This window comes from Saccopteryx bilineata, chromosome 6, assembly GCF_036850765.1.
Source record: "Saccopteryx bilineata isolate mSacBil1 chromosome 6, mSacBil1_pri_phased_curated, whole genome shotgun sequence".
NCBI lineage: Eukaryota > Metazoa > Chordata > Mammalia > Chiroptera > Emballonuridae > Saccopteryx > Saccopteryx bilineata.
Genome location: NC_089495.1, coordinates 188,617,538 through 188,640,019, shown reverse-complemented (window position 1 = coordinate 188,640,019; position 22,482 = coordinate 188,617,538). Strand labels below are relative to the sequence as shown.

Genomic DNA, 22,482 nt, shown 5'->3' with positions numbered 1-22,482 from the left:
TCCTAATTTCCAACCATTCTTGTGCCATGTTCATGACTGTTGCCTAATTTGTGTTTCTCATGAAATATCATTCATTTACTATATAACCTCCCCTTTAAAACATAAGTCAACTTATTTAAAAAGAGACTTTAATAATACCACTAGAAATTGAAAAAAAGAACTAGCATCACCAGAAGATAGTGTAGACATACACATTATCAGTAATGAAAATTACTTGTTTGCAAAGTTCTCCTTGCTCATATATTGTGAGGGGTATTTATGCACCCTTAATAAAAACACTGAGGCTCTGGCCAGTTGGCTCAGTGGTAGAGCATTGGCCTGGCCTGTGGATGTCCCAGGTTTGATTTCCAGTCAGGGTACCCAGGAGAAGTGCTCATCTGCTTCTCCACTCCTCCCCCTCTTGTTTCTCTCTCTCTCTCTCTCTCTCTTCTCCTCTCCTCCTGCATCCATGGCTTGATTAGAGTGAGTGGGCCTCGGGTACTGAGGATGGCTCCATGGCCTCCACCTCAGGTGCTAAAAGATGGCTCGGGTCACAACGGAGCAAGGGCCCCAGATGGGTAGAACATCGCCCCCTAGTGGGCTTGCCAGGTGGATCCTGGTCAGGGTGAATGTGAGAGTCTGTCTCTGACTCTCCTCCTCTCACTAAAAATAAATAAATAAAAATAAAAACACTGAAAAAATAAATTTAATACACTTCACACAGTGCCAAGCACAGTTAGTGCTTAATAATTGTGAGCTATTATCATTACATATCTGTAAATTTGGCATTCAGAAGATATTATGTATAGGATGGGTGAATATATCACATGGGCTATTGGCAGACACTGCCTGAAAGTTATGATTCTCTTCCTGCTGTGTCTGGACTCAACCTTAGACTCCTCCTCAATACTGAGTTTCAGGTAGCCATCACCAATCAACTGGTGTTGGCATCCACCAGAGGGTACCTATTGGCTTTTGATAGATGTCACCTGATATACAGAGATTAGAGCAAATTATAAATGAAGAAGAACCAACATTAAATGAACTGAAGGAGGAAATCACCTTATCAAAAAGAAAACAAAGGAAATGAAAAACAATTACAAAGCATTTGCCATTCAAGTACATGCCCTCAACTCTTGACTTGATATACATTTTGACTTCCAGACTGTTTTCCTACCCTCATCTCACTTTACTGCTCAACATGTGTAGAAACTTTCTTACACTCACTTTCACTGAAGCAAAAACAAATTTGGGAGAGAAAAGATTCCACTGTGCAAATCCCTTAATTAATTCTAAAGCTTGGGTGCTTGGGAGCTGATGCTGCTTGAAAGACTCAGGTGCAAAGCATCCTGATGATTAAGAGTTCTGCAATTTTGGCCCTGGCCGGTTGGCTCAGTGATAGAGCATTGGCCTGGTGTGCAGGAAGCCCAGGTTCAATTCCCGGCCAGGGCATACAGGAGAAGCGCCCATCTGCTTCTCCACCCCTCCCCCTCTCCTTCCTCTCTGTCTCTCTCTTCTCCTCCCGCAGCCAAGGCTCCATTGGAGCAAAGTTGGCCCAGGCGCTGAGGATGGCTCTATGGCCTCTGCCTCAGGTGCTAGAATGGCTCTGGTTGCAACAGAGCAACGCCCCAGATGGGCAGAGCATTGCCCCCAGTGGACATGCTGGGTGGATCCCAGTTGGGCGCATGTGGGAGTCTGTCTGACTGCCTCCCCGTTTCCAACTTCAGAAAAATACAAAAAAAAAAAAAAAAGAGTTCTGCACTTTTTTTTTTTTTTTGCTGATAAAGGGAGGTTTTGCAGGACAGAACAGTCCTGGGTAGCAATAAGCGATTAAGTCATTTGGATCAATGTCCAACCCAGGAGATTAAAAAACTCAACAAATTAGGTTCAATCATAAATAAAGACTTGGCTTTCAGCCAGGGTTGTTGCACAGGGTTATGCTAAATACTTGCTGATAGATTCAGAGGCTGGCAGCAGAGTGTAGGGAAGGGGGCGGGGGCTGTGCATTCAGGGAGATCTGGCTCTGAGTCTAAGGTGTCTGCTCACTGCGTTTGCCTGAGTGAGACATTTGACTTCTTCGAGCATAAAAAAAAAATGGGAAGGCTCCCCCAGGTTCCCGGCAGGGCTGCGTGAGGAATGGTTGAGTCAAGGTACCGGAAGAGGTCAAACAGCACCCGAGTTTAGCTGAGTTGACACAGAAGGTGAACCAACAACGCTGTTGCAGGGGCAAGTGAGCTAAGCTATTCGAAGGCAGGTCTGACTCATGGAAGAACTCGGGAGAAAAAGTTACCTATATCAGATACATTTTATTATGCATTATATTATTATATTTTACATTTACTTACATGTTATATATCTATATTAACCTTTATAATTTTATAATACAGAGATGGGCAAAAATAGGTGTACAGTTGTGAGTCCTCAAAACACAGTTTGTTCTTGTATTATTATTTATTAATTATTGCATTTTCCAGATGAACAACTGCACGTCTACTTTTGCCCACCCCTGTATATTAATGTTATATATACGCTGTATTTCATATGTGTCCTTCAGGGCTTGGAAGACATCTACATGTTATCGTCAGCCTTACAAGGCAGGATGTCCTGGTTTCCCTAGTGATGGGTGAGGCAGAGGAGGATTTAACCCCTGGAAGGATGGCAGGCAGTGAGAGGTAAGAGCCAGTGCCAAGAACTGTTGCAAACACTACGAAGCAGGGTGATTAGGTGAAGAAAAATGTTTCATGAGAGACTATTATAAGCTCTACGCTAGATTTCATGGGTATGGCGGCAAACATGCCCCTGTCCTCATTGAACCCACATTTGTGTGTGTGTGTGTGTGTGTGTTGTATGTGTAGGTGGTGAGCATCAGTCACATAATCCCACAAACCATGTCAATGTGCCATTGTGGGGAATTAGGAAGGGGCAGGACGCGCTGTGGGAGGCAGGACACAGACCTGGAGCGACGATCCAGTCCATTTCCTCAAGTGTGAAATGGGGAGAATTATAATCCCTGCTACATGGAGGGAGGCGATGAGGACTCGGGCATTTGTGCATCTCATGTGCTCCCAATGACGTCTGGTGCAGAGTGGCCAATAAATATTAGTTATTATTATCATGATTACGACTCTGTTGGTCAACATCTACTCTAGGCATGTGCTCAGGAAGCGAGGGGTAGCTGAAACTGCTGTGGCGCCCCCCCATGCCCTCACACCTGTCACCCATTAGGGTGCCCTCCCTCTAGGTTCTGAGGCTTCACTCCTATTGGCTGACCCCTCCTGCCCCAGGGGCCGTGGTGGCTATTTTGCATGGACAGGCTGAGAACTCGAGGAACCTGGGTGTTTACATCCCCACGGTGCAGCCCGAGGTGCCTTGCTCCCAGGAGAGCAAATCGTGCTGCGCTGAGCCACACTCCAGAGCGCCCAGAAGTAGGCTGAGGCTGCAGCGTCCCCCAAAGAGCACCCTCCTTTGGCTCCTGTCCCTGTCCTGCTGCCCTCGCTCCCTCACAGGTGTCCCGGGGAATCACTTCCCTAGTGAACCCTGGTCCCAACGTCAGCCTCTGGGGATCTCAGTCGTTAAGAAAGACTTCCTGCAGGAAGCCGGATGGGGCTCTAAATGGTGCGGGGGGAGAGAGAGAGAGAAGGGAGAGAGACACAGGAAGGTGCCAGGAGAAAGCATGGCAGGTGCCAATACTTGTGGGCAGATGGTCTTTAAGAAACAGAAGGAGCTGGCAGGAGCGGTTGTGGCTGGAGTCTGGAGACATTCAGGGTGAGGGTGTCGCGGGCTGGGGCCTGTGGGTCAGTGTGGACCGTCCTTTACAGGACACCCACATCCAGCTGCAGGAACTGGCTTTTGAAAGATCAATAGGAAGCCACAGAAGCAGGAATGAGACACGGTCAGACTGGGTTTTGAAAAGACTAACATGGCAAATGTACAGGAGCAGACTGAAGGGAAACAAGACGGGGATCAGCTGGGGTTCAGCTGGAGACAGAAGTAATGGGCTTGCCAGCTATTTAAGCAGGAAAACAAAAAGGAGAATTATTTTGCCATTCAAATGATCATTTTTCTGTAAAACCGCTATTGACGTCCAGATGTTCATTAAGGCAGACTTTGTGATGCAGAGCTCGTGAAATGGCCACAGGAGAATTTTTTCTCGTAAGACAAAATTTGAATTCTAAAATTTCGTTGTAACAAGTGCGATGAAGAGGAAACATCTCTCAAATTTTAAAACCTTTATTCTTACTTTCAGGGAATTCAAAAAAAGATACACAGATAACATCCAACCACACATGGATTTATAATTTTAAAAAATAATTTCATAGCGGAGAGAAAGCGTTATTTTGGCAATATGTACATACTTATACAAATACAAAGGTATACATGTATATACTTATAAAATGTTCTAAATATACAACTTAAAAAGGGAAATCTTTATCAAATATACAGAAATATATAGTACACTTTTAGGAAAAGTGGTAGTAAAAATATGTGTAAATACAACATATGTAAACACTGTTTTTAAAGAAAGTTTTATAAACTTTCTTTAAAACATTGAAGTATTGCATAAATCTTTATGCACTTTTCCATTTGTGAAATTGTATTTTCCCAAGAAGTTCACCTAAGATGGGTTATACAGGGGTGGCAAAAATAGGTTTCCAGTTGTGAGTATGCAAAACACAGGGTTTATTCTTGTATTATCAATTATCCCCCCCCCCATATCATTAATCTATAATGTAAGTACACTTTGCTACTGTCCCATCCTACAAATGGGGAAATTAAAGCACGGGAAATCACTAAATATTTTTAAGCTTTGGCTGAACATTACAACATTGCCCCAAACCCTAAATGAAATCACATATATTTCAAAAAAAATGACTTAAGCTAGTTGCCACTAGGATGCACACATAACACATACAATTTAGAACTGTTGATCCAACTCCTTAATGCCATAGAGGAAAAACATTTACTAAATAATTTCAGGATCCTTTTACTAAATGACGCCCCAGTAAATCATGAAGATATTCTGAGATAAGAGGGTTTGACTTCATTAAAATACTTCTTAAAATAGAGGTAATTTCCCAATGATGTTTCTATTTCAAAGTGCAGTGGCATGGGGACCTGATAACTTTAACCAACATTTGGCTTTGCTTATGTTATCAAGCAGATGTGTTTCCAAATATTACACTAAGCAGAGTTACAATAAATGGATTGCCCATATTTCCCTGAGCTCCAGATGATTTAGCTCCACAAGGTCTTCCATCGCGATTCTGTAAACTTACTTTGGAGTAGTAAAGATTCAAGCAGACAATCTGATCGGGCAGGGACAGAAACATTTAGTGACTTGTACCTGACTAAGTGGCAAGGGCCCCGCCTTTCTATCATGTCATGGAAAATGCAGGAGGAAACAAGATTGTGGGCAATTCTATGTAAGCCAGGGTGGTGCCGACATGGGTCAAATGTAAGCCCGCACTTGACCTGTATTACAACACTCAATCCGCTTCCCTGAGTCAGATATGATCTTCAATACCGTTATCAATAGACAGTGCAGCTGCTGGAACAGTCGTACACAAGAAAGAAGATAAACACGATGCTTAAATGTCCTTCGTGTGCTATTTCATGCTCCAGCTTTTGAAGCTTGCTTCTGAGACATGCAGAAGCCACAAGCACCATTCTTGCAGAAGAAGAGAAAATCACCACTCCAGGTCTTGGTAAAAACAAAACAAAACAAAAAAACCATAATAGCAACTTTATTGAGGACTTAGTTGACGCCAGGCCCTGGGCTTAAGTATTTCGTATTCATATCAACTTTCTGGATAGATACTACTTTGGTCCCCATTTTACAAATGAAAAATAAAATGGAGGCAGAATGGTTAAGAATTACTTAAGGTCATCCAGAGAATCAGTGGTGAGCAGGGATTCAAGCCCAGGTCTGGCTGGCTTCCGGGCTCCGCTCACCCCTTGTCATGCACAGAGTCCCAGATGCTCACCTGAGGCCTCTTACCGCTGGCGGAAAGCGATGGGGAGCTCCCGGCTGGGCACCAGGATGCCTAAGTGCAGCATCTCCACCAGCTCGTGGTCTGTGGCCACGATGTCATATTTGCGGACGATCTGGAACACACATGCACAAAAAAGCAGAATGAACCCTCTCCTCTTGCCTTGTGGACTAGCACAGAACACAACAGTGGAAAGCCATTAGGGTCTTACCCAGCAAAGAGCCAGGTGGAGCTGGAGCTCAGCTAACCGCCGACCGATGCACATTCTTTTCCCAACGCCAAACGGAAGGTGTGCAAAAGGATTAATCTTCTTTTCCTCCTGAAGCCACCGTTCGGGTCTGAACTGACTTGACTCTTCAAAATCTTTTTCATTGGATCCCAACACCTGGGTATTGAGCATCAACACTGTCTAAAAACACACAGAAACAAGTGGCATTTAAAAATAAGCAGAAGACGTTTGAAGAGCGAAACTAATAAAAGCCATTACCTTACAAATGTAAAAGCTACCCACAAATACATAGTAATGATGATTGCCAACCTGTATGGAGGGCTTGAAATGTGTCAGGTACATTTCAAGACTGGAAGGTACTTGAAGACTTTGTATCACATTCTCACAACAACTGCCTGTGGTAGATTTTCTTACTATCTCCATTTTACAGATGAGAAAGGTGTGAGGCTCACCTAAATCTATACTTGAACCCAGGCCCATCTCCACAGCCTTTATTCCTAACACTACATGATGCATTGTGTCAACTAGGCACTGCAATCTACATATTTGCAAAATGAATGTTTTCCCTTTAAGCATTTTTAGGGGGATCAGACGCTTATTTTGGAAAGTGTGATTTTCAAAGCCCTATAAGGTACAAAGTGTACGAATTCTACTTACTCCTTTGGGTAAAGCATATTCCCCCAGAACCGTTGCCTTGTCAAGAGTCCTAGTGGTAAAGGGTACAGTCGGGGTAAGCCTGAAAAAATCCAAATCAGGGAGGTCAAGGTAGGCATAAGCCAAGTTCTAGCTCAGGGGTTGGGAACCTATGACTCGCGAGCCAGATGTGGCTCTTTTGATGGCTGCACCTGGCTCGCAGACAAATCTTTAATAAAAAAATAATAATAACGTTAAAAATGTAAAACATTCTCATGTATTACAATCCATTTATTTCCTACCGTTCATGTTCATGGTTGCAGGTGGCTGGAGCCAATCACAGCTGTCCTCCAGGACAACACCAAATTTTTATTGGATAATGCGTAACGTACACGGGTCGTTGTATGGCTCTCACGGAATTACATTTTAAAATATGTGGCGTTCATGGCTCTCTCAGCCAAAAAGGTTCCCGACCCCTGTTCTAGCTTCAAGTATTTGATGGGGACACAGATACTGGTTCAGTGAATAATTGTTGCATTGTTTCCTAACGCCAAAGGAAAACCCAATCACAAGTCTTCATAAAGGTGTTCTGTCTCTTTCTTCCCGATAGTCATGCCTCTTGTTTTCATTCTATTATAGGGTTGGCAGGACCCCACTGTACAGACCTGCTTAGTAGCTGCCCATAGTGGTTTCCCTGTTTCATTCTAGAATTCAAATGTGCATGTTTTTCACATGTCACCCTGAATCTTGATGTTTGTTCTAGGTTTCTCCTATCTGTGTTTTATGAAGATAACTATATTTCCTTTTAATCCTAAAATGGTGCAAGTTTTGTTTCCCAGAAAGGGTATGAAAAGAATTCTCAAAGAATATTTTAGACCTGAGGCACAAAAATAAAGATGTCTCGATGTCTTATCATATAATAATAGGGTTTCCTGGCTGGGCTGTCATCTCAGATCCTTCAGTCCTGCCCGGAATCCTAATTAGTGCGTACAGCATTCATTCGAGTATTACATTATCACCATTTTAAGGGGAAGACACTGACTTTTCAAGATGTAATAGAATTCACCCAAATTATTTAGGAAATGAGTAATAGAAATAGAATATGGTCCTAAGGTTCTTTTTTTTCCTCCCAGTTTCATAAATGGTTAAGGATCAACTGTGGGGCCTGTCTAAGCAGGGGACCCCTTCTTGTGTGTTTAAGAGAACAGCTTTCTGACAGGTTCATACTGGCTCGGGCGTGTGTTCTTACCTCATGGATTCTTTCAAACAGGCCTTCAAATATGGCATGTTCCTCAAATCCTCTGCCCGTGGCATCCGATTCTCAGGCAGTGCATTCTGAATTTCCTTCAGAAGCTTTCGCTGCACGTGGGGATTACGGGATAAATTGTAGAGAATCCACATTAAGCTGTTTGCTGTCTGAAAAACCAATAGACACAAACTTGAGTTCCTTGCAAAGAAACTGCCTTAAAAGCAGTTTGGGTTGAACCAAAGGTGCTGCCTACCACCTTGCTCTGCAAAGAAAAAAAAAAAAGAAGAAGAAAGAAAAAGAAAAAAAGGTGTTTTTCACATGTCCTTATTGGCTGTGCCTTAAATGAATACAACCTATGAAAACTTCAATTTATTTTAGAAAATAAGAATAGCTTATTTACTGAGGTAATCAAAGCCAAATTCTATAAATAATTTGCCACATTAGGACACTTAAAATATAGTTTGGTACAAAAAAATGGTTTGAACATAAAGGGAGCGCAGGTAAAACTGGTGGAATGGAAGAGGAGAGGTGGATTATTAGATCAGTGTCAGTTTCCGGGTTGAGATAACGTTTATTATGCAAGATGCTACCACTGAGGGAAACTGTGTGATGCATAGGAGGGGCCCTCTTTCTTTCTTTCTTTCTTTCTTTCTTTCTTTCTTTCTTTCTTTCTTTCTTTCTTTCCTTCCTTCCTTCCTTCCTTCCCTCCTTTCTTTCTTTCTCTCTCTTTCTTTCTTTTTTTTGTACTGTATGTGAATCTATGATTATCTCAAAAGAAAAAAGTTTAATTAGAGAATTATTTAATATAAAAACATATAAAAATTTAGTGGGGAGAGAGGAATGGAGATCCTAGGAGTCTTGCTGTAAGAGATTTTAATTTGAATTTTACAGGGCAAACACACAAGAGACTGCATTTCTGGAATTGAAAAGAAAGACTTCTTTGCCACACCCTAACAAGTTACCACAAAAATATAAAGGTGTTATCTATACTCAGTGTTCAGCCACACGCAAAGAACTCTTGTAGGAGGGCGCCAACACCAAAATAAGAAATTCTAGCATTGAGCTGAGTCGTTCAAGGTGCTTGCCACAGTCTCTGACAAAGGCACACGGCCTTTTAAGTGGCATTCTTTATTTCCTTTCCAAAGTCAATGAGAAGAGAAAACTATTGTCGGAAGCAGCCAAGCGTAGGTTTTAGCATTATAATATTCACCACTGGTAGTCATAAGTATTTGCTTCTTAGGTCTTTTTTAGCTGATTTAAACCAAATAGTCCCATAAAAATGGTCATTGTGTCCCCTCCCTGCAGACAGGAAGTTGCTTTTGCTAAGTACCATGTGCCAGTCACATAAATGAGCAAAGTGCAAGACGATTCAGAGCCAATGGTGTTTATTATTTTTGGAAGAAGATGTCCCCAAGACAGGCTTCTTTATGTCAGAGGACTGGCAACCTCAGCTGCAAATAAACTGTGGACGGCATTAGTACAAGAATCTAATTTACAAAACAGGAAGAGGGCGTAGCCGCCAAATTAGAGAGACTTTCAAATTTCTCTGATTCTCCAAATGAGTCTTTCAGAATAGCCAAGACTAAAAAAAGAAACAGATTTAACCATATCAGTAAGTCCTTCACCACAAGTACCAAATAGAGTTTCCAAAAGGCAGATAACTGTAGCTTTCACCAAAGCCCTGTAAGACAGCCCGTGCCTGTCAGGATAGCTGTGGGGGCTGAGTGGAGGGGAAGTGGCCTGTGAAACCTCACGGGCACCAACTGTCCCAGCTTGACCTCCATTGAGGAGTCCCATCTCATAGCTGGCCTTCCTGCTTGCACTCTTTGCTAGGTCCACTCTCTACCCACCAGCAGGCACCCACTTTACAAAGCATAAATTTGATCAGGTTACTCCCTTGCTTAAAACACTCCAAGGGCTTTCTGTCACAGGTGTCATAAAATCCAAATGCCTTGCTACGGCTCCTGTTTAATATGGCCCATCAATGCCTCCAATCTCAATCCTGACCACATTTGCTAGATCTGTAGCTCCATTTCCTTTCTGCCCCAGGGCCTTGGCATATGCTATTTCTACTACTTGGAGTGCTCTTCTACCAGATCTTCCCATGGTTTCCTCTTCAATATTTCAATGTCAGCTCCAGAGAGGGACCCATCCCCCTATATCTTTGTTACATCACCCTGATGACTTCCTCCATTCCTCCATGTACCACTATCTGAAATAATCCTATTTATTTGTTTGTTTACACGTCCATTATCTATTCCTCACTACTATTTAAGTTTCAGGAGGAGAACTGATTCACAGTGGTATGTCCCTGTATCTGGAAAGGTGCCTGGCACATAGTAGGCATTCAGTAGTTCCTGAATGCTTTCATTTATTAGGTTGCATCTATCGAGCATCTACTACCTGGCAAGTGCTAGTCTACATCCTCGGAATACAGCAGGGGACCAAACTAAGGCATCACCCTCACAGGGCTCACATTCCAGCTGCAAAACACTGGGTGAAGTTTTACTTGTATCGCTCTAAGGAGCTGGGGTTCCCCAGGAAAGTGAGCTGAAATAAATTGCCACTTTGACAGCCTGCAGGATTGTGAGCTGAAACCAAAATCTTGTAGTTCCCCAATGTAGAAAATGCTGTTTTTTTCTGCAGACAAGAGACAATATGGAAAGGGCATGAAAAAGAAATGAACTTGGACACATTCTTCTTAGAGACTGTTTGTGCAGGAAAAGTTACTCCTATGAGCAATATTAATATGCATCACTCCAGTGATACCACAAAAATAAATCAAGGCCAATTAAACCCACCTGAACGCTTGTCAGTATTTGTGTTTGGAGTCTGACTGTATTGAGTACCTACCAGGAGTGTCCACTGCCTACATCAGTGACAGAATTTTAGTAGTTTAAATTAGTTGTTTCATTTAAATGAAAATCAATGTTTCCCAGACTCACCATGTTTACAGTTCTAAGCATAAAAATATTATTGGTCTGGCAGAGAGTTTTTCAATATTTTTATAATGAATAACCACCCCAGTTAGTTCACCTGCACAACCACCTCAAGCATATCCAACTTAACACCTGGGTCAGCGATCTTGCTGCGGCATGGAAGCTTACTGATTCTGAATTCTCGTAGCGGTTTTCACACTATCACGGCACTTACACCTGCTCTGAAGTTTCATCACTAGGATAGAATCACGAGGAGAATTATTCTCCTATCAGTTTGAGCAAAAAGGCTGTGCATTGGGTCTCCCATAGCACCTGGTTATGAGATTTTTATTTTTGCTAAGCTAGAGCTTAGTTAATTCTTGTGGAGCAAGTGAGTTGAATGACTATTTAAAATGCATCATGAACAGAGATGTCACGGACCATTGATTTACCCGACCGGAGATCAGGTGCACACTTACCGTTTCCACCGCAGCCAGCTGGAGCTCTGTGACAGCCGCATACAATTCCTTCTTTGAGAGCTGATTGCGGTGATAAATGTCACAGAGAAAATCGGCGCTGGGCTGCTCCGAGTGCTTCTCTAACCGGTGGTTGATACAAGATTTGACTATTGGGGAAGAGAAAAGGGATAGGAAGTCAGCTGAACGTTTGAATGAGGAAAAGAATGAAAGGAAACCTCAGATGAAATCCTTACAATATTGGGAAGGTCTTGTCAGGGACTAACATGGTTAGATGTGCTCATGCTGCCCTGTTGCGTCATCAAGGATGGATTGGTGCCCACATGAACAGGGCTTCTCAAACTTCAATGTGCACAACAATGGCCGGGCATCTCCTTACAGGGCAGATCTGGAAATTGGGATCCGGGAAGGGTCCCGGAAGTTTGCATTTCTAACAAGCTCTCAGGTCATGTTGGTGCTGCTGGTCGGCAGGTCACACCTTGACTAGTAAGAGCATAAAGCTTGGAGGGGATCATCAGGAGACGGAGGTGGGTTTGGGTCCACTCTCAGAATCAGAAGGTGAACGCAGATTCACGTGTTCTAGCTGATATGGTCACTAAAACAGGCAGACACTCTAATACTGAGTGTGGCTCCCAAATCTTGGCAGTAGAGGAGGGAAGAACGCCCTCCCCCAATGTTAACACACACACACACCCACACCCACACCCACACACACACACACACACACACACTAATGCAGTGCCCATGAACGTTTACAATAATAGTACAATTTTCCAATGTTTGTAAAGTACATTCTAGGCATGGGTCTCCCTCACTACAATCCATGACGCGAACCACCACCAGAATCATAACAGTGGTGATGGTGACAGTGGAAATGATGACAATAAATTGGTCTCGTGGGTGGAGTTAGAGCTTCGGGAGACTTTCTGTTTGGCTTCAAACCACAGGCTTTGCCATCACCTAATGTGTAATGTTGAGAAAGTTACTTCTTTATCCCTCAGTTCTGTTTACTTGGGGCTAATAGGAGGATCTAACCTAGGATTTTTTGGTGGAAGTTAAATAAGTTAGTTAAATATATATAATGTATTATTTTATCATAGAATGATATCTAGCATCAAATATTCCCTCAATAAGGTAGCAGAAATAGTTCTGATCCATTGAGAAACTGTCGTATACCAGGCTCTCACATTATCTATATTAGACCTAGAAACAGTGACACTGAAGCAAGTGCTATTCTTATTATTGCTCCTGTTGTTCTTAGCCCATTTTAGAAATAAGACAAGTGATGATGGAAAGGAGATGGCACATTTGGCCAACCCACCACACCAGTGACAGACCGGGGACTTGCGCCCAGGCATCTCTGACTCCAAAGCTCTTGTCTTTAACCATTTCCGGTTCCCCAAGACAATAAAATGCCAACTCCTGCCTTTTCCTTAGAATTTCTGTACTCCAAGGCAACCCCCGAACTCATGTTTGCAAAGCTGGGCTTGTGGCCATGTTACCTGACTTGAAGATGGTGTCCCAGGCCAGCGTGTGGGCCTGCCAGACCTTGGTGTTGAGGCTCTTGTGCAGCTCGACCGGGGTGACCATCATCCTCCCAAATGTGCTCATCATCTGGGAGGAACACAAATGCCTCTTCATCCCTGTTTCTCTCAGACAGCTTCGCCTCTGGACCAGGAGCATTCTGACCGTGGCACCCTGTGCTCCCCCAAAGGCCGAATTCAAAGGACCCCTCCCCGGGCTTCTCTGCACTGGTCCTGGAAGCCATATCCCTCTCCCCAGCCCCAGTAACATATCCAATATCATCTTTTTTTTTTCTTTTTTTGTATTTTTCTGAAGCTGGAAATGGGGAGAGACAGTCAGACAGACTCCCAAATGTGCCCCACCGGGATCCACCGGCACACCCACCAGGGGTGATGCTCTGCCCACCAGGGGGCGATGCTCTGCCCATCCGGGGCGTCGCTCTGCCACGACCAGAGCCACTCTAGCGCCTGGGGCAGAGGCCAAGGAGCCATCCCCAGCGCCCGGGCCATCTTTGCTCCAATGGAGCCTTGGCTGCGGGAGGGGAAGAGAGAGACAGAGAGGAAGGAGGGGGGGTGGAGAAGCAAATGGGCGCTTCTCCTATGTGCCCTGGCCGGGAATCGAACCGGGTCCCCCGCACGCCAGGCTGACGCTCTACAGCTGAGCCAACCAGCCAGGGCCTATCCAATATCATCTTTGCAATGATTTTTCAATGGGGTTTAATAAAAATTGCTCTTATAAAAGTGAAAAGAGAAGAAAAAATGAAAACTAGAACTTTTATAGTCACTGGAATTTCCAAACTTCAGCCCGTCCTTCACCAGTTTCACAGGTCTACTAGAGTTCTGTGTGACCTAAGTGACTCAAAAATTTCAAACCTGAAAATTTTCAGGCTTTTGAAATAGAAATGTAATCAACTGACCTTTAACTACCTACTTTAACTTTGTCTGAACAATGATTTAACGTGCTTCTTTATTATATGTGCATGAAAATACATGACACATTAAAATGAACACTTAACCATTATAATAAAATTTGTGTGCATGCCACTCTTAGGGAAATACTGTGATGTTGATCATTCAGAAAAACCACTCTCTCCCCCAGGGGACGCTTACCGTTTTGATGGCCATAATGAAGTTCAAAGCTTCTTCCCCTGCATTCTTCTGAAGGAGCCCAAATCTCTTCTCATAGAGCACAAGGCAGATGCCTGTTAATTAAAACAACCGGCGCTGTTACACAATCTGGACTCTATGATTAGGTAGGCTTGATTCCATCTCTCATAGACATCACATCTTTTCTAAGAACATAGGAGAAGCAAAGAATCTGAGAGTTTGATCACTCTAGAAATGATCTCCAGTTCCAGTGGGCTCATCCCCTGCAGAGCCTCCTGGTCAGAAACGCCACTGGGCAAATAAAGCCCTTTTCATAAATGCCTGAATCTCGCCTGCAATGTCTTGCTTTTGTCCGAGTTTATCATTGATATCATGCGTAGAAGACCCTGTGAACGTCTACCCAATACTAATTCTCGCTCGTTTCTTCCCTAAGAGAATCTCGATTTTATACAGGGTGTCAGTGTATCAGCCCTGAGGCAGTTCATCAGGACTGATCTAAGACTCCGGTGACAATCCTGGTCCCCACGACGTCTCAGGCTTCCTGGAGCCGCCCGAGCGGCCACATGACCCAGGTCTGGCCGGTGAGACCAAAAGGAAATACACTTTTTTTGCTTCCTAGATAAAATGGGACCTGTACCTTCTTTTCTTTTTGTTTTTGCCTACAAGGCAGAGGTGAGGCCAGGAGCTGCAGTAGCCATTGTGCAACAAGCTAAGGCTGGATGAGCGAGAAGGTGGCCCAAGCTTGGCTCCCCGGCGACATCACCGAGTGCCAACAGCGGGCTGCCTTCCTCAGACTTCTCATAACACTAGCCAATAGCTTTTTAAACCGCCGTGGTTCACTTTTCTTTGACTTGCAAAGAAATGCATTTGATACTCCTTAATTTGAGTATTTACAGTGGACAAGTTCCAAAAACATACTTACTTCTTTGCTCCTCTGTAATCATCCCCTTTCTTTACCCCCCTTTCCCTTAACACCTTCTGTAGATTTCTTGTTTGCATGGGGCTTTCTCATGGGCTCAGGATGACGGGTCCCTAACTCTAAAGTGAGGCTGATCTGATGGAGGAGACAGATCAGGACAAAAGCTGCCGTCTTGGGATGCCAGTTTAAGCCCTTATTTCAGCAGCCAGAGCGACCCTGGCGGCAAGTCGAACCATGCCACCCTCTAGCTGAAAGCACTTCCTGTCACTCCCAGATACTCCCAGGTTCAAAGTCAAACTCTTATCCCTGCCTCATGTGGATCGACAGGGCTGGCTGCTGCCTTACTCCCCGCCTCTGCCCTCAACCTGCCTTTCCTTCGCAGGACATGCTGCAGTCATTCCAAATGCCTTTCTGTTCCTTCAGCATAATCTCTTGCTCTGCCTGAAACATCCCTCCTGCCCTCCCTTTTACCTGGAGAACTCCTGCTCACCCACTTGGCCTGAGCTGAGAGGACACCACCTCCACGTAGCGCTACATAGCCCCAGACCAAGCTCGCCTGACGCCTCCCTCTCAGATTCGCCCACTGCCTTGAACCCATTGAATTTCTATTGAAATTGCCTTGCTCCCTGGCCTGTACCCACCCTGGGCAGTGAGCTCATTAAGTCCAGGCTCTGCTTACTCCCAGAGAATCCTTGAGGACGTGATCATGCCCCCTTCTGTGGGAAAGTCTTCAAGGCTGTCCATCTGATTCAAACTAAAAAGTTTTGTCAAGACCTACAGGCCCTGGCTTGACCTTTTTCCACTCCTCTCTCCCTCCCATCCCATCACACCAGCATCCTCGGAGCTCCTCAAAGCTATGTTCATGTTTCTACCCCAGGGCATTTGCACTTTCTGTTTCCCTGCTGTCTGGTACAATCTTCCTAAAGATACTGTTATGGCTTGCACCTCCCTTTTCCTTAGGCTTCACCTCAGATGTCTCCTAACCAAAGCAGAATTGCCCTATCTAGGCACCTGTGTTCTTTCTTGAACCCCTTACCTTTTTGACAGAGTATATATTCAAATTGGTTTACTTGTCTATTGCCACCCCTACTAGAAGCCAAGCTCCATGTGAGCAAGAATGTTGCCGCTTTGTTCACTTCTGTGTCCCTAGCACAGTGCCTGGTGCATAGCAGGTGTTTCATGAGTGTTTGCTGAATGACTACACAAACAACTCAGAGGCAAAACATAATTTCAGTGCCTAAAAACATTAAAAATACCACTATGACATTTCCTAGTTGTCAGGTAGTCTGCAGAGCCACACTTGACCCTCAAAATCACTTGCAAAATCAAATGAACAAGACAGTGAGGACAACTTACTTTCAAAGGACCATTTGTTCAGCTCGCTGTATAAATCTTCAACGCGGCCCCTCTCGTCACAGAGCTCGTCTATTCTACCCATAAAGTCAGCCAAGACCTTGAAAGAAAGAAACCACAAAAGCACATTTTAGTCATAGAAGGAAAACAAAAGTTTAGAGCTCAGTAAGTAACTTCAGGTTCTGCTACCTTGCGCGTTCAGGGGCCATCAGGTTATTGCTCTTGAAGCAACACTGATTATCTATGATATTTCCCTTGGGAGCCCACCTGATGCCCTCCTTGTCCTGGGTTATTTCCCCAGCTTTGCTGGCAGCAGCCCTGAAGCTTAAGTTTCAGCCTTTGATCTAAATTTAAAGAAAGGAAAACATTTCTTCTAATTGGAATGGGGAATAAACCACAAAGGAGAAATCAGTCAAGTGTCCCTGCTGGCATGACATTTCAAGGACTACAATGCTATAACTACCCTGAGGTTTGCTGCTTCCACATCTGAGCAGGCAAACATCTCTTTACTGATTGGTAATGTGTTAAGCATGTTGAACTTGGAGCCAGGAAATCTGCAAATTCTGGATGCAGCTCCTTCACCAAATAGCTCTGTGACCTTGGATGAGTTACATAAGGCCGTTAGATGCCAGTTTTCAAAGTCAGGGTTTTAGATGACTAGTGCCTCTCATTTAAGGGGGCTTCTATAGTAGCAAGCACTGTAAACAGCATATTTTCTTTGCTGATCCTCACGACAACCTCGTGAGGGAGAAAGTACTGTTATTTCTCCCATTTTCTCGGTACGAATTAAGAAAACTGAGGCTTAGAGAGAGGCTAAGGCACTCCTCCTGGGACAGAGAGTTGATAAGTGGCCATGCTGGGGACTGGAACAAAGCCTGTATGACTATAAAGCCCACCCATGTAACCAATGATGTTTAGTTTGCCCCCATAGTGCATTAAAAAGTGCTTTGAATTAGTTACCATAAGAAAATTCAGAGCTGTCACATGAACATATGGATTTTCTACTACTTGTTAATAATAATAATAATAATAATAATAATAATAAGTAATTACAGGAAATGGTGACACCATGTCTGCATTCCCATGGGGTAGTCATTTGCTGGAACTGGGGCAGCTGTCACCTCTAGAAAGGGCATGCACCATTCTGTTGGCCTTACATGTTTAGATTAATTACCTGGCCCCTGGAAGCCTCCGGGTTTGCAATCTTTCACTTACACAGTCTTACATGGGTCCAAGTTCAGTTCCAAATAAACACCCAGAATGAATAGGAGTAAAAAGAGACTACTGTATGCTTAAATCCTTTCCCTTCCAGCCTCCTGCTGGTTAAAGGCTATGTCTAAATACCTTAGTATGGCACAAAGACATTGTCAATACCTGCTGTCTGCCCAGCATCATTTCGGAAAACGCACATTCTGAATGTACCATTCTCTAAACACATCATGTCATGGCCTACATCTCTATTTCCACTAGGCCATTCTCTTGGCCTGGATGCCTTTCTCCACCTTCTCTGGCTTGTAGGCTCCTACTCACCCTGCAAAACCCAGCTTCAAGGTCACTACTCAGAAACTTCATAAGTATTATCTCATTTAAAATCACAGAAAACCCATGGAGTGAGAATTGTTACTCCCATTTTCTAGACTGGGAAACTGAGGCTTAGGAAAGTTAAACGTTGCAGTCAGGTTACATAGGATGATGTTCAAAGCCAACACTGTGGAATACCAAATACTGTGCTTGTAACTGCTCCCTCAATGTGATATTCTTCAGGGAGGGTGAAGGAGGGAGGAATAAGACGTTGGGGGAGGAGGATGTAGAGAGAAATGAGGAGCAAGTGAAGACCCCTGAATCATCCAAAGGGCCTGTTTTGCCCTCTGCACTTTGGAGCGGTGACTTGAAGTGCAGTGAGCATCCCTCCCTCCCCAAGAGACCCAGGAGAGCTGGCCCCAGCCTGCGAACCTCATTAATCTTGTTGTCCAGCTTCATAACCTCCATTGGTTTCATTAGTTTCTTTTGAAAGGCACTCCGGACTCTCTGCCAGTCCTTTCCTTCCCTGGGAGAGAAGCAGAAATCTATTTAGAGAAAACTGAAATGAACAGGAGGAAGAGGCAGAGGTCCCTCTAGCTCTGTAGCTGTGTGAACTGTATCATCCAACGAATGCTGAGACTCAGGCCAAGAGTAGCCAGAGACGATTAGCACTGGAATATTTGGGGCCAGTCCGATGGTAGGATGAGAAAGCACCTCCCCTCCCAGCCAAAGAAAGCACCGAATAGGTGACATCCAGATCTTTTGGGTTCAGGGCTGTTGAGCTGTTCTTGCTGAGTCCAAGCTGGGAGGCCAGATGCCTCAGTTCCCAGCAGTGACAGCAGGCACACAAAGACCTCCTCACCAGAAACCCAAAGCTGTTTAAGGAAAAATGCTGTCTTCTTTCAACCCATTGTCTTGGGTTGAAAGTCACATTTACAAAGCACCTCAGATTTAGAATTTTGCCATTGACTCCAAATAATAACACACAGTCAGAGGTTTACAGGAGTTGGGAAAAGGCTGTTTCCATCAGGCACGCTTCTGCGCTTGCCCCATAGCTGAGGGACCACACAGCCTGTGGTGTGCTGTGCATGGCTACAGTTTTGAATTCCATTAATTATATCCTTACAATATAACTATTGGGCATTAAAATGGGGGGGGGGTAAAAAAGTGCTAACTGGTTAAATGGTAACAATTAAAAAGCAAAGGAATCACATCACATTATAGCATTTATCTATCTAAAATGCACCTTTAAGTACAGCTACGTCATAACCCTCCACTCCCCTCCAGAAAGAAAGGTTACTGTCAAAAACAGAGGAAGTTCACTTCTGGCGTTTGAGCTTCTAAGAAGGGGTTACAGAGAATTTTAAGGGGTAATTTCGTTTGTACAATATAACATGTTTTCCCGTCACGCTGACTTCAGAACCTCACCCTGCCACCATCTGTATAACGCCTTTTGGCATTTCTTTGATGCAAAGTTGTGGCCCTGCCCAGTTGCCAGAAAGCTCTCAAATCTTAAGCGGGTGCGCAGTACAGCTGTCCCTCAACCTATTCAGGTCTAACTATGCAGGAGTACGTGACTGCATCGGGTAGGGGCTTTCGTGTCCTTTGCATAAAAAGAAACCTCTTCCCAGTTTCCAAGCGTATTAGGCGCAGTCGCTGGCCCGCATCCTGCCTCCCGACTCACAGAATGAGCAGCCCGTAGCCCTCTTGGCGATAGTCGCGATAGGCCTTCCAGGGTTTGATCTCCAGCCGCTGGGGGTACGCGCTCTCGGTGCGGTACAGCGCTTCCAGCAGGCACGGCGAACCCAGGTGCACCGAGTCGAAGGAACCCAACTTCATTCGGAAAATCTTGCCATACTTCTTGTGGTACTCCGCCTGCAGCCGGCGGGGCACAGCGCGAAGTCAGAGCGCATCCCTCGCAGTCCCAAACGCGCTTTTCCCTGCTCCCGCCTCCTTCTTCCCGGGAACCACGACGGCAGAGACACCCGAGCGCACTGTGTGCTCGGGACGCGCGCCTTGGGAAGGGTTTGGAGCGCAGGGCAGGGAAGGGAGAGGGAATTGGGGTGCGACCAGCTATTTACCAGCGTGTCATGCTGTTTCTTGAGCCCCCCTTTCCAGAGAATCTCCAGCAGGCTGCCCAGCAGTGGCCAGTTGGTGGGGCCCGGCAGGGCGGCCGCGTTCTGCGCCTCGCCAGGTTCCATCAACGGGCAGAGCGGCACCTCCCGCGGTCGAGGGGATGCGCACGCCGTCGATGTCACGGGTCTGGGGAGCTGCCCGAGATTGCGCAGCTGTTGTAGGAAGGCGACAAGGGAGCGGCTCTTGCTGCTGGAGGAGCTCATAGCCGCGGGGGAGACCAGGCGTCCCAGAACGCGTGGGGACCGAGAAAGGAGAGGTTACTAAAGTGGCGCCGGCTGAGTTTGGGGGCGTGACGATTCTGGGAAAGAAAGGCAGAAAGGACCAGCAGGTGTGATGGAGGGGGCAGAAGAGGGACAGAAAGGACCCCGGCGAGGATGCTCTACGCTGCACTGTGTGGCAGCCTCAGGGCGCTGGTGCCCGCCGAGTGCTGGCCGCAGGGGCTGGAGGAGGACAGTCAAGGGTCAGGTGCCTCTTGGAAGACGAAGGGGAGAGATACGGGACTGTCTGTGGGTCTGCAAGTCTGACTTCCAGGACTGGAGCCGCGAAGTGGAGATGTCAAGGAGGGTAGAAGAGATGCCACGGGCGCTGCGGTTTCTTCCCGGCCCTCTCCGTGGTCCATGCCCGGGGACCAAGCATTTATGGAGACAGGGCAGGCCCTGGGTGGCCAATGAGCACTCTGAGTGGGGCGGAGTGGGACCTGACTCGTCTGGCCCGGAGGGGCGCGGGACCCGGTGGGGGCGGGAGCTGGTGGAGCTGGAAATAGGCTGGAGTCAGCGAGGTGAGCGAGGGCGCCAGATCCTCGGGTGACCGGCGCGCTGCTCTCTCGTGCGGGAGCTCGGCGGACTCCACCCCGGAGATGTCCCCTTCCGCCCCCTGCTGGGAGGCGCGCTGTGCCGGGAGTTCACCGGGTGTGCTCGGAGCGGCCTCCCGCCCTCCGCGCGCGGGCAGAGCGGGCAGTGGCGGCCACGGCTGCAGCCCCGCCCTCACACAATCGCGCTCCTGGGCGGGTGACCGGCGAGCGGGGTCTCCGCGTGGGGGCCGGGGAAGGCTGCCGGAGTCTGCCGGGACCCAAGAGCCCGCTCGCCCTGGGAGCCAGTCCATGCCAGCCTGGACAGAACTCTTTCTGGAGGGAGGTTGGCTTTTTGCGCCTCCCAAGGTCGGGAGGGGCTGCGATTCAGCATCTCAACAGGGGATTTCACCTTTGCGTCTTGGGCACGGAGGGCTAGTTGAGTTTGCTGAAGGTTTCCCATGGCTGTTCCATTTTGGTTGTTATGAATATTTCATGAATAAGTACGAGTAAAGCGCCTACAAACCAGCAGCACTCCATATAGCTGTTACTTCTGTAGGCAAGTAGGACACGCGCTGTGAAACCTGGCTTGCAGTTTTGCTGGCCGCCCTCTTTCATGTCCATCCCCTCCCCGTTTTTGGACACCTGTGCAAAGGACAGGCACCTGCAGCTTGCGCTGTCCCCACCTACCCCCTGCAAAACCCATCCTGGGTATGCGTGGGGGCGTACGCGCGCAGACACACACACACACACACACACACACAGTTTCTAGAATCATTGTGGCTGGCAAAAGTAGAACTTTCTTTACTAATTCAGGAAGAGAATGGAGATTTTTGTTGATAATTTTACAGCAGCTTCTATGCTTTCATTCTGGTCCAACACAAGAACTACTGCCAGTCAGGGAGGAGCCAAGGGTCACTGTTGCCTCGTCCTGCTTTTCAATCTCTTTTGACTCTTGACCCTTGACCCTCGCATAAGCAAATCCTTCCCTGGTGAGTTCATTGTCAGCTTTCGGTTTGTTACCTGAAAACCTTTTGCAATCACACTTGAACTTGAACACTGTCATTTCAGATTTGTTTTGGGAGGTTAATGACTGTTAATACAAATAGTATCTATATATTACGTATTCATGCAATTTACATATAATGTACTCTATCTACTTATGTAGGTACTTATTTATATATATTCACACTATATCATACATATTCTATAGAATACACTAAAGATTATATACTGCACAGGCGGGCAAAGGTAAGTTTACAGCTGTGCATACGTGAAACAGAGATGATTCTTGTATTATTATTTATTGTTTTATTTTTCCATATGAACAACTGTAAACTGAGTTTTTGCCCACCCCCTGTATGTACACTATGCACTATATCTTGTATAACATATGTTACATAGTATGTAAGTGAAAGCTTTCTGGGGCTTCTGATAAATCAGCCACTAAGGAAGACATTTTACATAAGTTTTCCCATTTAGTTCAGCCCAACGACAATATGTGTGTGTGTGTGTGTGTGTGTGAGTGTGTATGTAGAACTGAAGCTTAGAGAGTTAAATAATTTGCCCAATGTCACAGATCTTACTATTTGCTTACGAAGGATTCAGACCCACATTACCTAATTCTAACCTAGACCCTTAATATACACATTAATATACATC

General features: G+C 45.6%; 1 protein-coding gene across 1 annotated transcript; it reads right to left on the bottom strand.

Annotated features, from left to right (window-relative positions):
• Positions 1 to 4,228: 4,228 nt before the first annotated feature.
• Positions 4,229 to 20,817, bottom strand: CYP24A1 (cytochrome P450 family 24 subfamily A member 1). The gene is made up of 12 exons (XM_066237128.1): positions 19,979 to 20,817; positions 19,582 to 19,772; positions 18,330 to 18,423; positions 16,380 to 16,476; positions 14,108 to 14,199; positions 12,977 to 13,088; positions 11,478 to 11,623; positions 8,081 to 8,247; positions 6,856 to 6,934; positions 6,181 to 6,378; positions 5,964 to 6,084; positions 4,229 to 5,680 (listed from the first exon to the last, which is right to left on the bottom strand). The coding sequence occupies exons 1-11, from the start codon at positions 20,234 to 20,236 to the stop codon at positions 5,974 to 5,976; spliced, it is 1,545 nt and encodes a 514-aa protein (XP_066093225.1). The 5' UTR covers positions 20,237 to 20,817; the 3' UTR covers positions 4,229 to 5,680; positions 5,964 to 5,973.
• Positions 20,818 to 22,482: the final 1,665 nt, after the last annotated feature.